The 17,047-nt window shown below is 42.1% G+C and overlaps 1 protein-coding gene across 3 annotated transcripts in view; it reads left to right on the top strand.

The window, feature by feature from the left end:
• The window catches only part of MAD1L1 (mitotic arrest deficient 1 like 1), a 346,583-nt gene that overhangs the window by 90,694 nt on the left and 238,842 nt on the right, over positions 1–17,047 (top strand). For all 3 annotated transcript variants that reach the window (XM_068699483.1, XM_068699481.1, XM_068699482.1), the window contains exon 11: positions 11,237–11,381. In XM_068699483.1, coding sequence (XP_068555584.1) covers positions 11,237–11,381 — 145 coding nt within the window. The remainder of the gene's footprint in view (positions 1–11,236; positions 11,382–17,047) is intronic.

Here is a 17,047-nt window from a genome sequence, read left to right as displayed (position 1 = left end):
AAACAACTAGAAAACCAACAACAAAAAACACAGTAAGTACTATTTTTTAAAGTGATAGAATGACATCTAACTGCAAAATAACCTTCTTGTTCTGGCTGGTGCAGTTACGAATTAGTGTAGGAATGCTCTGCCTGCCCATCATATCGTGAAAAATGGTGCTGATGGTGTGTGAAGGGCTGCATTTCCAAATAGTTTAAAAAAAAAAAAAAGAATAATTTTCTGTTCTTCTCTACATGCAGGTGGACACTTGATGCAGAATCGCACATGGTGCTATTTTTTATTCTCTTTGGGTTTTTATGTAGTTTGTGTTTGGTTTCTCTAGATATGTGTTTCTTAAAAGAAGAGTTCTTGGAAAAATTTGGATCTTTGAAACTTTTCCTTGGTGGTCCTGCTTGCTGTTGTCCCCTGAGATCTCAGGAAGGGAGTGCTGTGTGTCTGTTAGCCTGAGAGAGTAACGTGGTGGCCGAGCTGGAGCTGGTGGCTGTGTCCTGCGGTGGCCTTTGGTCTGTAACGTGGTGCGACAGAAATAAAGCAGTTCTCTACAGATTGCCCTATCATTTCCAATGGCTGAGAAAGCCTGAACACAATTATGATAGACAGATACAGCCTTAATTCCTTGGTACGAGGAGCTTTTTGGCAATTCTTGAATACTCTTTTGAATGGGAAGCCTGTGGCAGCACACACTGATCAGGTGGACTGCTTGCTGCCATTGCCAAGAGCTGGCAAACTGCATCTGTGAGAAAAGATTTATTTTTTTTTCTTTCAGCTACTAATTTATAGTTTGGAAATTGAATATGACTCATGTATGAAAGAGATGAGATGACTGCATAGTCACCCAGGAAAATTCAATAAAAAAAAGTGTACCAGAGTAAAATTTCAGCTAGATGAGATGTGCTGGTGTGCATTCAAAGTAAACAAACCCTCCCCCCACCTCTCTTCCCCAAATTTGCAATTAGAACAAAGATCCGCCTGAACCGGTGCCAAAAGCTTTGAGAAAGTCAAATAAAAGAGCAAATGTAGAGTGATACTTCTCACATTTTTCCACAGTTTGAAGTCTGAGGATTTCTTGAGCCAAAGGTGATACCTTTTAGTGGCTAATAGCCCGTGATGAATTTGCCTCCATTAATTTGTTTAGCTCTTCTATTGAAAGAGGCAGCGAACAATAGCTCCTCATTCACCTCCTGCCACTCATGATTTTGCAGACTCATGATTGTTTTCATTCTTCTCAGACAGCTGTAGCAGAATATTGTGCAGCTAAATATCTGATTTTCTGCATCAAATCAGTTTTTCCTAGTTGTGGAGTACCGGACAGATACCGGCTGACAGCGGCGTGAGGGTTTGGGCAGTGTTTATCAGGGCAGGTCTCCACTGTTCCCTGGGAAGTGGAGGGCGCAGAAAGGGTTCCAGTAGGGTGAAGTGAGTTTTAAAAGGCGAGGAGGGGAACAAGAATGGTTGTGGAGTTAGAAATCTGTGCCCCGATTATTGTGGGCTGGGAACTTGGGGAGCAAGCAGAGCAGAAATAACCCCAGTGTGCCTGGAGTTTATGGAGATAAGCGTGTGATAATTTTGCTACAGAGCGACGGCTGTGAAGGTGGGGCGAAGGCTGTGCTTCTTCCACATCCCAGGAGAGAGCGAAATGAGCACTGAGTCAACCACAGTGCCCCCCAAAGTCTCATGCCACAGGAAACTGAGGCATCTTAGCACCGGGCTGTGCTCATGCAAGGCAAATTATTGGCTCTTGTGTGATTTCGGCAGTGATGTTGGGCTTGGAAAGGAAGAGGTGAGGTCTGTGGCCTTCAAGATACACGGACCAAGTGCTCCAGATGTGGATGCCATGGTGTGAGCCCATACAAACCCTGCTGATGCACAAGGCTTCCTTCTGCATCTTAATGCAATGTAAAGCCTCTGGGTTGAAAGCACCATTGAGTGCTTCGTACCCATGCTCAGATGTGTTCATCACAGCACTCAGAAGGTGAATTATGGTGCTGCACTGGTGAGGGCAGAAACTTTACATGCTGTACCTGCTGAACCCACACTGGACTACCCACTCTTCCCTATAATGGCTTCACCCCCAAAATATTGAGCCTTTTATGCTCATCTAATGATTTTGCAACATGAAACTTCTGCATAAAGCCTATCTACTTGTCCACCTGACTGTTTTCTGTATGAAACATTCATTGCAAAGAGATTGCGTAGCATGTGGCATTGTTTTATTAAACGCTTAAAAATATTGATGCAGGAGAATTGATGTAGCTGAGCTCTAAATGTAGTTGTTCTGACAGTTCTTCTTTCCACAGTGACAGCTTTATTCCTGTTTAAAGGTGCGTCGAGCTAATTTGGGGGAAGGAAATTAGAGGGAAGTAGGTCTCTGTGCCCTGCAGATCGGTTGTAAGTGTCAGCAGTCTAGTGGAAGATTCAAATAGTGCTCTGCGTTTCTGGGTGGTAATAGGGCAAAAAAACACCCAAAGAATGTTTTAGCAATAAGGCTGGCAGAACTTGATGACTAAATGGGAAATGGCTGCCTGCAAGGCAACAGCAGGGCTGCGAGGTGAAGCTCTCGGAGGTTGGAGGTGTCGGGATTAGTTGCCTGGCACATCCCTAGTCTAGCTTCCTGTGAACATGCCATGCAGGATTCCTGTTGCACTTGGCAGGGATGGTGGATTATGTCGACTTAATGAGCAAATATTTGTGAATTTCTACAGGAAAAAAATACTTTTTTTTTTTTTTTAAGTTATTTCTTATGTTAGCTCTGCTATAGCAGATGCAAACCGAGGAGGAACTCTGGGCTTATTCTGTGGATGCCATTCCGGAGTATTTAGAAATTGTCCTTTAAAACACTTAGCTTTACCCAAGACTTCGTGCTATGAGTAGCTGCTCTTGATTTCAAAAGTGTTGTCAGTGCCCAGCACTCGAGCTCAGCATTAAAAGCAACCTAATGACTAAGCCAAGGACTACCTCTGAAAAGCTCCCTGTACCAGCCAGGAGCTCTGGCGTAGGCGAGGACTGGAACCATTTCTTTTTGGGAGACTTTTTGGTTGCCTTCATGTGAGACCATTCTCTTTAAGCAATTTCTGTGCTTCGTTAATCTTCCAAATTCTGCAGGAAATGAGGCAGAGATCCTGCTGAGAACAGACGCCGTTAGCAGAGGATCCTGGTTTGTTTTGAGAGCCTGGTAGAAAAGATCACACATTACCACGTCACGTTGTTTCTACCCAAGTGGTGCTTGGAAGAGTCATGATTACAGGTCAGGTTATTTGGTCATAGCGTTTTTAAGACCTTTGCAGGCTCAGTATGCTCCCAATACACTTTTTCTATTTAGTAATTAGCAGGTCTTCTTACAGAGCTATGCTTAATGTAGCTTGTATCATGCTAGACTGCTTTGATGTAAGTTGAGTCAAAGCAGGTGGGAGGCAGAAAAGAGACGAAGTTAAATTGGTGCGGGCGAGAAGGAAAGGCCAAGAGCAGCGGTCTGTCGGAGCAGTCCTTGCAGATAGCTAAGTGGTTTGTCAGCCCTTCCTCTCCTTTTATCTGCTCTGGTGTCCCATGGGTAAGTGCTGGGAGTAATACTTAATTCTTTCGGTTTGTTTGTTGTCAACAAGTATCTGTTATGAATTCCCTCGTGAGTCCCCGTGAAAACCTGACAGGTTTTGATCACGTAACACGGACAGGTTGTCACTGACACCAGCTTGCTGCTGAAATACTGAGCTGTAGCTTTGGATTTTTTGGAGACTTATGGTGGAGGTCCACCACTGAATTGCTCTGCGAGAAATATTTTAGACAATTTTGCTTCTGTAAATTTATTCAGGTATTTAAAACTCCTGTGTATGGAAAAAAGTGTGTCTGAACAGTAATATACTATGCTCATTTCACTGGAGTGCAGTAATGCACACTGGAAGTGAGGTCTCATTGGGAAAGGTCATTTGAAACAGATCTTCACGAAGAACCTTCACGAAGCTGCAAATGAGTCACGAGTCTGCGAGGTCTCACTTGTTATATTGCAATGGAGAGTTTAATGTTTAGTTTTTCTCATCTAAGCGCTTTGATCCTCTTTATTTTATTAGGATAAGCTATTATCTAACTGTCAAGAGCCTAGAATTTCAGCATATTTGTTTGCTGACAAGTTGGTTCAGCACAACTGTTCTCCTACTCACTTCATTCCCTACTTCAAGCAAATTTTCCTTTTTTTCACTCCTCGTTATTAATCCTTTTCCTTTATCCTTTACAGCTCCTCAGCTCTCATGCTGCCTATTCCCAGATGACTTTTCCGCTCTCATGATAAGTGTTGGTTTGAATGTGTAGCAGAAATCTGAAATATTCTTAGTTACTCTCGGTGTTTATGCCACCAGTTGTCTGTGCTGTGTTGCTGTGCTTCGCACCAGAGCTGTAGGGTCAGGCCCGTGACTTGACAGCTTGCTGGGAGGGAGAATGCTTACCAAATTTAGAGCTCTTAGAGGAGAATTTTTACAATGCACATAATACTGAATTGGATCGAGAAGATAACTGTGCCATGCATTCGTCTCACTTTTGACAGTGCAACAAATTGAAATCCTTCAGACAGTTCCATCTGGGGGTGAGCAGGGTTGGTGGGGAAGCACAGATACAGATCTGTATAGTGAGGGAGAAGCACAAAAAGACTAGCACAAAAAATGTGAGAAGTTTTGACTTTTTCATCATATTTAGGCACGGATACGAGTTCCTCCAGCCCACAAGTGTGTGATTATAGATCGGTAACTGATGGGGCCAACTGCATTATTCATTATGGTTCAGATTGAAATGAAATCATGGAGGGCAATTTTCTATCTCACACTTCAAGGTCAGATGAGAGTATTTATTATTCCCTCTCTGTTTATCTGTGGATGCAAATTGAATTTGGTGATTCAAATTGATGAAATGTTAGAAATATAAAACTCATCAGAGCTGACACGGAGAGAAATTACTGGGTAGAGCTGGCCAGTGACTTCACCATCCCATGTACAGGCCTCTCCTTTGATTAGTAATTATTTCAATCTTTGGGTTTTCTCATTCCCAGTTTTGTTTCAGTTGTTGTGATTTTTGTTTTCAAAGAAAAAAGTGTAATAACACTTCGAAGCATTTAGAATTTGAATTAGATGATGTAAATAAAACCAGCTGCGGAGAGGATGCTTGGATCCTGGCTGGAGAAAAGGTTTTCTTTCAAAATTCTTCCTTGGTGTTTTTGTTTGTCAGGAGAGGGAGGAAAAACAAACAGTTCCCTTTCTCCAGTATTTTGCTTCTTTTCATTCCCGGTGCTTCAGGGACTGCGCTGGATGCTCACAGCTGGCGTGGGGCCTGACGGGAAGGGATCGGGCATTGCCATCCTTTAGTGCTGAAGCTCCGTGTGTTTCCCCGTTGGCGGGTGGCCCACGGGCTGACCTTCATCACCAGTCAGAGCCGTCACGACAGCAAAAAGTCGAACCTGCAAAGGGACCAAATGAGCACGGCTCTCCTATTGAAATAATTGGAATGGAGCTATTCTGTTCACCATACACTACAACACATTTTAAACAAGTTAATGAACGTCTTTGCTCAGTTTGATGTATCAGTCTGTTGTCATAAGGCATTGTCATCGCATGTTTCCAGCTCTCCGCAGTATTGGAAAGGCGCTTTTTAGACTTGTAAGGTGGGGATTATTCTTATCTCAGAGTGGGAGTGGAAAATCCTTATCAGTGAGTGCTCTTTAAAAACAGGCAGTCCTCTGTAATTGCCAAATGCCACATGCAAACTTACGGTGCAGAGACGGATGATGCGCGTTGGGCAGGCTGTCTGCTGTGCTAATAATTGTACAGGACTCTTGTTTTTAACTCCTGCTTTTTTAATTTCTTCCACTTTGTTAAGGATGCTTAGTATGTGCTTCTCTACCGAGCATTGCAAATAAAAGAGTAAGTTGGGGTCAGGATGCAAATGTTTCCAATTTGTTGTTGATTTGGAACAAGAGCGATGAGGATTTAGACATAGCAGAAGCCCTTAATAGGTTTGTGTACATAAGCTGCTACAGATCACTTGTGCATTCAACTCTGTTTGAGTTTTGCTGCAGCCACTTTTACAGAAGATGGCAATGTTATCAAGTTACGAGGCATACGACAAGCAGTGTGGCTTCAGTGGTTTTAAAATATCAGTAAAAGTTTTACTCACCAAATAAATGTCTTTAATAGAAGCTTTGGCGTTATGGACACTCCAGGTTTAGAGGCTTAGAAGAAGGACTCTGATGCCTGGAGTTATCTCACTCTTGAAAGATTTGGCTTTCCAGAACTCAGTGATGTATGTATGTGACAAACTATTCATTTTTCAAATTAAAATCAAAACAAGCCAGAGAAGTCTCTTATTTATTGTTAAATTAAGACATTGCTTTCATTCTCATCTAGCTGGTGGCTGTAGAAAGCACGTTTATTAGCGTGACAGTAAATCTCACGCTGCGTGCTTGATTAAATACCTGCTAGGCTGGAGCCACCCCGGCCTCTGCGCTTTGGCGATGTTCCTGTGGCTGGCTCCGGTGGGCTGTTGCAGTCAGCAAAGCTGGCCCCGTGCTGAGAGCAAGGAGAGGGTGCCTGGTGTGAGTTTCTTTCAGTAAATCCTACCTCCTGTCACTCAATTAAGGCTCCTGGATCACTGCCGGGACATAAAATTTGTCTTATTTCTGTTCTTTTAACTGTTCACTTTGAAGGAACTGAATTTCAGTGCCTGGTATTTATACCCCTGCTTAGGGAGTAAAGTTAAATACTGCCTCAATGGCAAAACATTGTGTACCAATGAAGCTCCAAACATCTGGCTGCTTCTTACCAGTTTCATCTGACTTAATTATCAATTCAGTATGATTCAGGACTTCCCTGTATGTAGAGCAGCATCATGATGTATGGACCATTTATTTTTGAATGCTTTTTGATTTATGGAAGCCCGATGAGGGTGAGATGTATAAAGGTCTTGGAGAAAGCACGAAATCCAAGAGCAAGTTTGCAAATGTTAGCTGAAGACTTGGGAAAAACAGATGTCAGAAACAAAGCTGTTTTTTTTCTACTGACTTCTCTATGGACTCTGTTCCATGTAGTATTTTCTGTAACAGTATTTCATATGGCTATAAAGAAGACACAGTTAAAGCTTTGAATGAAATACTGTTCATGTGTTAACTTCCCCTAAAGGTGTTAATATTTTGTATCATTGCTCCTTCTGAATGTGGTAGCCCCCTAGCAGCTAACAGCAGGATCAGTGCCTCGGTTCCCACTCGTGCACATCGCAGCCATACCACAGGGCGAGCAGGGGATGGATCCAGCTGCCTCAGTATATTCTGATGGGGCTGAGAAAGAAAGCAGAGTAAAGTGTCAAAAGAATTTATTTTAACAAAAGCTAAAACCTTTACTTTTAAGCTGAAATATTTGTACCACTAAAACCGTCTCTTCTTACTGTTTTTTCTTGTTTGCCTGCCTTAAATTTGTTGGTTGGCAACTCTGTTCGGCAGCAATGCTGAGAGCTGGCCCCATCTTTCCAGCAGCGTTTTACAATGGGTTAATTTTTCCTTTTTCATGTGAGATGAAAAAATTTTTACTTTGCCAAACCCCAAGTTTCTCTTCGTTGTATATTTATGCCTTCATGTTGGTTCTTAAAACACGGAGAGGAAAACTAAAAAGGAAAACAAGATTTTTATTCACCTCCCTAAGTTTCCAGTGCAGTGTGTGTCTTTATGCGTGCTGTCTGTCGATGCATTGCGAAGGATGCAAGTTGTCAAGGCTCAGGAACGGGTGTAGTTTTCTTCCTCCAAATGTCTTCCACAAAACAATTTCCCTTGCTCCTTTTTGCCTCATTAGCTCGTGCACTAACCTTTTTATTTTGGACCGTGTCATGAAGATGTTGATAGTTGCAGTACGCTTCTTTTTGCTGTTATGGATGTGCAATAGCACTGTCACTGCTCTCCCTCTGCGCTTCCTCAATGTTCTTCCCACCCGTGCTCTGTTTCTCAGCGTGTTCCCTTTGATGCGATTCTCGTTTCTGACAGTTGTCCCTGCTGTGTGCAAATGTCTCATCTTTTCCTGAGCTGCAACATGACCCAGACAGTGGTGCTCCTCTAATTGTCTCTGGACCGCTGTGGACTTCTGGTTTTCCTCCCAGGTTGACGTACAGACGGCTTCTGGCGTTCTGTTTGCTTCTCCTGCTACTTTTTGGGTATCTGTGAGGTGGTAAGTTGGTTACCGAAAGAGCAGAACAATTAAAATAATGTTCCTTGGATCACGGAGGAGGAGCTGTGAGCTGCTGTTGTAATTTTTCTCAAAGCAAATTACTAAAATGTCTCTTACAGCTTCAGCGTTCACTGTCTGCCGTCATTGTTCTCTGTCTTTCAAAGAACATTCTGGAAAATGAAGTTTTATCATTTAGATTACATTAAAGTAGATTACAGAAGAGAAGAGCAAAATATGAAGAGCCTCAAGAGCTCAGAACAGAAAGATGTTGGCATCTTATTCACTGGCATGTGGAACAAGGAGCATTAATAGGCTGATAAAGAGAAATGACTTTTTCTCTTTAAGGCTTAAAAGGTTTACTTTGAACTTGCAACGAATTTTAAAAATGCCAGTTCCCCAAGCTTATGTCGAATGGAGAACTTTGGGCTTATTTTATTTTTTTTAAATGTTTGGTTTGAGTGAGCATTTACTTTTGATAAGCCATAGATGTCATCAGTGTGGAAGATGAATGCCCATTTTGAACTTGAATGGCATTGGCTCCTGGGTTCCTACTTTCAAATCCTGTTTTTTATCACTAAGGAATATAACTTTCTTTTTGTTTTCTCTTTCTTCTTTTTTCTTCCCTTTCTTTCTTTTGTTTCTTTTGTTTCTTTTGTTTCTTTTATTTCTTTTATTTCTTTTATTTCTTTATTCTATCTTTTATAGAGATGGTTTATGTTGTATTTGGTGCAGTTTCTGCTGGAAGAATTATCAATCTGTCCTAAGAAGGGAAGAAAGGATCTCACTAATTTGCTTTGGCGTGGTGTGGAGAGTTGTAAGGAAGTTGAATTTCACACTTATTATGTCAAGGAAACCTTTGGTAACAGAGTCAGTTCAGAGAGTTTAAGTATTGTCACTGCTTTTATAGACATCTCTGGCATTTAAATTTTATCTACATTAACATCACGTTTGAGCTGAGGCTGAAATACAGATGTTTTTTTTTTTTCCATGTGCCATGCAATGGCTGAGGAAATTGCCCGTTTGTCTCCCTTTGCTGAGCTTTTCTCGTGTATTAAAACAATCATCTTCCAAGCTAGTTCGAGAAGAACGTGCCTGAACGCCTGTGCTATCTGTAAGATGTGAATTTCAAATATTATTCATTATTTTGAGAAGGAAACCTAACATATATCTCACTTTTTCTGAATGTCAGCTCAGTCATAATCCATCAGTTCACTCAGCATTTATAGAAATAGGTCACAGTATTGGGAGATTAGGAAAAAAGGTTTCTCCGTTGTCCTATCAAAATGTTTTGCAATAATCAAATGCGAGATTCTATCTGCTCTGTAATATTTAATCTTATGTTTGCATTTTATCTTCTGTTTTGACTAAGCAGCACTGTTTCTTTGATAGAGCGAATAATATTTGCAGTATGGTTTCTGCGGCTTGATTCAATTTGTTGTAACAGTTGGTGGGGTTTTGTGCTTATATTTACCCTATGCATAAAAAAATAATATTGCTGAATAAGCTCTAGTGGGTCTTGGCAGTGGTTGGAGTTACCTGCACCCACGCAGCCTTTCTGCCCTGTATTGGACACCGACCTGTTGCAAACTCAGCAGGCTGGCCCGTGTGCTTGGGCTGATTCAGTCTAAAGTCTGGCTTAGAACCAGATCCCAAGGAAAGGGGGTGAGTGTTTTAAGCTTAGGGTTTGGGGAAGCACAGTGTGATGAATCTTTGTTATATCTTCAGGTGTCACCCGAGTTGTGTCTGCCTGCTGGAACTTAGGGTCGGCCAGAATTGCCCCTGAAGCATTGTTTCAGGTGTAGGATGCTGTGCTGTACTTGAATTCTAGGAATTTTTTTAATAAAGATTAATTTCGTATATGTCAAGAATTGATTATTTTAGCCAGTGGAACTTTTGCATTGTTGAATAAGAAAAGGTTTCATCTTGCTATTGAGTATCCACAAGAATGAAGTGGAGATGTTTGCTGAGGCTGTGATGGATGAGGGAGCACCCAGTGCACGGCTGCTTCATGTTCCGTCTCCAGAGATAATGTTCTTGGGCACAGGTTCCCTTTTGAACTGATCAATTACACCAGAACCAAGGACGTAATGGGGCCTAGGTAATTAAATTATCCATTTTCAAATGCAGATTTCATCTTGTTGAACTTTCCCACCAGAATACAACATGGAAGTGTCAATTTCACAGTCCCTGGTTGTTAAATTGGTCTCTGAATGTTTCCAAATTGAACTGGAGTTTTAAACAGTTTTCTCACTCACCTTGTGGTTTAAAAAGCGTTTTTGTCTTCAAGGAGAAGGATGCTGAGGCTGGGGAATAGCTGCTGGGGAGTCTGGAGAATTCCTCCATAAATTTCCCAAGTACAACTTGGTGACCTGGCAATGCAGGATGTACTTTAAATGAAGCTAAGAGAGTCTTTTGAAGCAGTGGTCTCTTTCAGATTTATTTAAGCAGTACCTTAAAATGATGGGGAACCAAGCTCTTCTGGCTCAATTGCGAGTCATGTCCACATTGCGAGCTACGTGCTAACTGCCTGGCCTTGGAAAACATTTCTCTTCCAATATAGGTTGCTGGCAAGAGCAATGTGCAGGTGGTGGCTATAATTACTAGCTGAATATTATCTTTCTGTCAAAACAGATCACATTAAACCTCAGTTTTACTTCTACTTTGTTTGGAGAGGGGAAAAAAAAAAAGTAAAAGATGCAGTGGAAACCGAGCTCTTACGTTGTTTGTTGAAAATGAGCCATCTCTTCAAAGGCAAACTGATTGATTTTGAAATAGATGTGCAGTTATTTAAATGCCTAGTATATGTGAGATTCCAGTCATTTTTTTGTGCTGAACAAGAAGGCTGACACGGGAATGGGGGTTCTTTCATAGCTTTTTCTGAGAAAAGCTGAAGAGACTGCAGCTCCTCAAGGTTGCAGCGGTGCAGCTGTACAATGCAGTGGCAGCAGCCCCAGTGGCCTGGTGTTGTGGTGGTGCTTCTCTCATTTTTTTTCTGATCAATCTGACTAAGAGGCAGTGGTAAAGTTTTCACATGCCTGTGTTATCTTTCGTAGTGCCCGAACACTGGAGAAGGCCCGGCAGCAGCTACAGGAAGAAATATTGCAGATTCAGAGCCAGCTCCTGGAAGAGAAGAAGAAGCGCGAGCAGCATGAAGCGCTGGTCAGACGGCTGCAGAAACGTGTATTGCTGCTCACCAAGGTGAGGGGCTGGAGAATGTCTAGTAAAGTACATGTCCTTATTTCCTTCTGGTGAAGGTCTAGATAATGTGTGGAAAAACACGTGCCCTTATTTCTTTCCTCCAGATGCAGCCCTTGATGTTTCTTATTTGTACCCCTCAGCAACTTGTATTGCAAAGTTGCTCTGGGGTCTTTGCATAGCTGATGCTGTGACAGAGATGCGACACTTGTCTCCTGGGCTGCAATGGAATTAAATTACTAGTACATTGTAGGGCCTTGCCAGCGTGCCCCTCCGTCTGGGCTCCTGCTGCATTGGCAATACATGGCTTAGTCTCGGGCCTGACACTTGTGCGAGGGCAGAGAATTGAATCATGTTGTCGCTGGAGTGTTTTGAGCCACCAAGGGGAATTTATAATGGCTTTTGCTGCCTCACCTCCTTTCCTAAAGAGAACGAAACGACTGCACCTTGTCAACTGTTCCTGTGGAAAAACAATTTACAGAGAGTAAGAGAATCGCCTTCCTCTTACTCTGAAAGTCTGTTCAAATATAATGGCAGGCACTAGACCAGTAAATTGAAAATACATTTTAAGATCCTTTCTATAGGATATTTCAGAGAACTCTGTATTATCCTATATCAGGTATGCTTCCATGATGGAAATTCTATACAATAATTTTGAAGTCTGTAGAGCATTGAAAAATGTTATATTAAATTCTGAGGGAGCTCTTTCCCCAAAGGGAATAATAATTCTCTCTAGTCGGTGTGATATGTTTTTCACTTTCCAAAAATATTCCTTACAAAACTTCACTCATCTTAAGCAATCTTCCTGATATCACGAAACTGCTCACGTTAAGTAAGCTTATGTGTGTGCATAAGGTCAGAGTCGAGCAGGTAGGGTTAGGGAGAGGAAGCCAGGCATGTCAGCGTGTATGGGGAGGAAAGATACTGGTATGGGAGCATCTGAGCAAGAGAGAAAGGACCTCTTATATTGCTAGTGCTTTAGGCTTTAATTTTCAGTGCCAACTAAAGCATTTTGATCAGTTCTAATTGTTCTACACCCAGTTCTGTGTAATTCTGTGTCAGTTTTGGGCCAAGGAGGCAGTGATTTATGGTAAGCAGGGCTTCTTGGAGCCTGAAGCAACCATTTTACAAGAGGATGTTTTTTTAGATCTTCCGACTGCAGAATTTGATGCCATGGATAGTTATGTAAGTGAGAAGGGAAAAATGACAGCAGTTCTTTCTCCTTTGCACTAAGGGAAGCTGTGCAGTTTGGGTGGATGAACCAAACCCTCTCCATGGAAAATAAAAAGGCATTTAATCTCCTCAGCAGCAGCCAGCCCTCCATGTTCTAGTCTGATAATGCCATGGCTGGATATGACACAGGTGAATGCTGAGGCTGATAAAAGCTTTCCTTTACAACCTTCTCAGCTGTCTAGCATTGCACTGGGCTGCTCAGCTTGAAGGGAATATCTCAGGTGGCTTCTAAAATATTCCCTTTAACTCATTTTGAGTCCTCAGCAGAAACATATTTTGCTGTAGAACACAAAATTTCATTACATTTCTTTAAATACTGGCCAAAAAGACAACAGTACTTTGTCATATGAGGGATTGGACTCTAATTTATAATGAAAGACAAAGCCCTTGATTTGTTTGCTGTCCTTGTCACCTTCCCCATGAAGAGGAATAGAGGAAAAGTTGGAAGTGTCCTTCATCAGACCATGGCAAATAAACTTGTGTTTTGACAGTGGAAGTTTTCAATGTGTTGAATGATTCCTCAACTGGCCTGTTTTAAAGAAATAAAAGCTTTACTGTTCTCTGAAAATTTATATTCCGTCCAGGGAATGCTCGAGGTCCTTTGTGAAGAAGTGCATGCATTATGGTACTTGGGCAATCTCCTCTTGGCACTGCGTCTCCCACTAGTTGCACTCTCATGCAAAATCAGAAGAAGGAATATCATTTAATTAAAAAAGTATGATATTGTGATTTAAAATGAGATTGAGCAAGTATATTGTCTGTTAAAAATAATTATTTTACATTGAAAGCATATCACCTAGAATGGTATTTAATCATCTAATTAGTGGCATCAGTACTACAGTGTGCTTCTATGTAATTTGAGAATGGAAAAGATGAGCTTTCTTTATTGAATCTTTGTCTTGTTAAACAGGACTGTGAAAATCTAATTTGGGGGAGACTATTATATATATATGATTGAATTGCTATTGTTTCTGACACTGATTTTTGCATTTGTCTATATCTGACCCTCTGGTAGGGCAATGAATCCGTTCCTGTATGCTGAGCAAATACGGTCTGAAAGACATCAGACATATTTAACAGTGCAAGTTTAATGCAGTGACAGCTATCTGTTATGTGGGATCAAATTGTAACCTGGAAGTCTCAGGTCTAGAATACATTTTCAAAGATCGGTAGAAACTGATAAGCTGTTCTTCATTCGATAACAGCAATGCCTCGTATTTCAGTAATGAACATGCTCCCTTCAGGTGGCACTCGCTTTGCTGATCTGATTCCTTCTTGGCTTACTTTATGGCTATTGAATATTATCTCAAGATTCAAGTGATTTTTTTTTTTTTGGCTTTCATGGATTGTCTGTCCTGTTTAGTCTTGTTCATTTTCTACTTGCCACAGTCTCTGTTTTACTTGGTTGCTCTTGTATTTCCATTTCAGTGCATTTAACTTCTCCTTCCATTGCTCGCTTCCTCGCCTCATTTGCTTCTTTTGGGCTTCCTTGACCTTACTTGGGCCTTTCCACTTGGTTTACTGTTTGCAATAGGCACAATTGTCAATCTAGGATACTTCTGTGACTCTTTACAAATCTTTCTTCCTTGGCAGACTTGAGGAACAGCATTTTCTTTGACATACTTGTGCAGTGGCCTAGCCCAATTAATTCCACCTCTGACAGTGGACTGGGGTAGGAAGTGTATCCTCATTATTATTGTTGACAAACTGCTGTTCAGAACGTGTTAGCTGATGACTTTCTCCCGTATGTCTTGTAAGTCAGAGCGGTACTTGAAGTTTTCTGATATGCATGTTTGCAGTGAAATAAGAGTCTCTTGGACACCTGAGAGTTTTTCAGACATTGATGGCTTGAAGGTATCTGCTGGAGTGTCAATCTGTTCACTTAGGGTAATGAAAAAGAAATTAATGTTTGAAGGGATGTATTTACTCACTCTGTTTGACATCCACCTGGCTCGGTTTGCTAACTGTTGTGCTGTCTTTTTGCTTTGGTTTTGCTCAGACTTTTAGAGAAATCTTTTATCTTTGCTTGATGACACAAGGTAGCTTCAACACAGCAGTGCTGGGAGATATCTGAAGTGCTGGGGAAAGACCTGGTCTCTCTCTGCCCTTTTCCTGTTTGTTTTACCCCTATATTGGCTCTGAATGTTGTGTTTGCCTTCAGTTCTGTATTTGGCTTTTGTGTTGTCCTTAAGCTTGTGAGTATTTCTCTTTTCTGAGAGCTTTCCACACAGCTCATGGTCTTTATGAAGTGGGCTTATTAAAAGCAGGCAATTCTGCTATTGAATGACTAAAATTTGAATCTCTTGGGTAATTTTCTGTGACACATAAGTCTCCCAGAATGCAAATCCCTTTCTGAAAATCCTTGTTTGAGTTCAAGTAGCTTGTTGAGCCTGTGTTTAACAAAACCAAAGCTCTGCTCTGTTTGTTCCTGGAGGGCAGCTTTCAAGGGGCACAAATGGACCCTCATGGACCAGCGATAAAAGCATGCTGAGGGGTTCTCAAAGCCCTTCGATGGAGGGTAAAAAGTTGTTTTGCATGGATCTTCACAGCATCATTACCTCCTCCTCTCCTCGCGTGACTTTTCCCTGGTCATGAGTCAGCCCTGGGCTGTATCTGTCACTCGGCTGCTGTTACGGTTCCGACCTGTCAGCTTCATCTCCTGCGTCGGTGATTCCTCGGGACGTTTTTTTGTTCTGTGCACAAAGCTGTGTGGACATCACTGCGTGAGGCTGCAGAGTGAGAGCACCCCAGAGCGTGTGGCAGGTTTGACCCGAGCCCAAAGGCCCTGCTTGGTTGCAGCTGGTGCCTGATCCTGCGCGGGAGGCTCATGCCTCTTTGCATGCACAAGCACTCCAAACGTGAAGTGCAATTTCAGTTACTTCTCGTAACATCCCAAATGAGCCCAATTTGCTTCTCAAATTGTAGACTTTGTGAATGTACACTGTCCTAATTGCATCCCTTGCTCTCATGAGAGGCGTAATGCAGCAAATGAATTAATCTGATTGTGCTGCATGTTGTTGTTTTGCCTTGTTTGTTTCCGGTCTGCGCATTTGTCTGCCTTCGGGTGCTCCGCTACCCGGAGCAGAGGCTGAAAAATCCTGTTTTGTTTTCTGAGCGTTCGAGCAGATCATGTGATCTGATAGGAAATCTGTTTCGGTTGAGACATAATTCAGGCCATCACCATAAAAGTTGGAGATTAAATAATTATTGATTAACCAACTCCAGCTGACTGTTGGCACCACATGTTCCTGGAGATATCTTCGCAAGAGTCAGTACGAGCTGTGTAAGTGACTCCCAGAGCCGAGAATGGCAGAGATGCATCAGAAACGGGGCTAGGTAATTAAACTGTTCATTAAGCATGGCAGATGCAGAGTTCATGACTTGATTTGCCATCTGCTTTGTTTTGTAATCAGTAAAGATTTAAAATAATGCTGTTGGTTTCTCTGCCACATCGGGCCCTGCGTTGTGATATTTCGGAGGAGGTGGATGATTTGGAAGTATAAGGAAGGACCTGGGAGTTCGGTGAAGGAGGTGAATTAACCCTTTTTCTGGGAGATGTATTTATCTTTAAATATTGCCTCAATAGCAATAAAAACAGTCTGGTAGACGGATACCTTGCAGTGACCTTTGTTTGGGTGTTGCGCCCTGTGCTCTGTGTCCAGGTAGCATGGATGGGTTTGGAACAGAACTGAGCTGCTCCAGTGTGTCATGGGCAGTATCAAACGCTTCTCCCTGGCTGTCACGGTGTGATGCCTCTTCCTCCCTTTGATCCCCTTCATGACTCCGTGTATATCATTTAAGCAGTCCCATTACTCGTGCAGCACCAGCTGTGCTGCCACTCTGCACGTGATTGTTGCTGCTGTCAGCCCGACCTGTGCCAGCCCCTTCCCTCTGCTCACCTTGTCTCTCCTCTGTAGGTTTTTAGAAACCCGTGGAAGTTGTCTTCCTTTTAATGGCTGCAAATAAAGAAGTTTGAAATAAATGAATCTGCTCCCTCTTCTGTGATTCCACGAGATGAGCTTTTAGGTGAGGTACTACCTGTTAGGTCGTCTTGCATACATATAAGAGGGGAGACAAGACAGACTTTGTTTTTGCAGAGAAGAGGTGATTGGGAGTTCTGGGTGGAGGGGATGATAGCAAGGGATGAGAGATCATGAACTGTGGGACAGGAGAGAGAGAGAGGTAATTGCTGTCTGCACAGTATGAGGGGTTTCAGTGGGGTCTCTCCTGAACCACAATTTCCAGTCTCCACTAACACCATGAATTTCAATTCTGAGACACCTCTATTGTAGAGTTGTGTTTTTTTTTTCCTTCTGAGGATGAGGACTCACAGGTCAGAGATGAAGTAGAAGTTTTTATGAAAAATCTTTTCCCTGTATTAGCTGGTATTATATTGATCCTGGGTTCAGTCTAGTGCAGCGCAGTTGTTTGGCTTT

The sequence above is a fragment of the Anas acuta genome, chromosome 15 (genome assembly GCF_963932015.1).
Source record: "Anas acuta chromosome 15, bAnaAcu1.1, whole genome shotgun sequence".
Classification (NCBI taxonomy): domain Eukaryota; kingdom Metazoa; phylum Chordata; class Aves; order Anseriformes; family Anatidae; genus Anas; species Anas acuta.
This window is presented reverse-complemented; position numbering and strand designations above follow the sequence as displayed.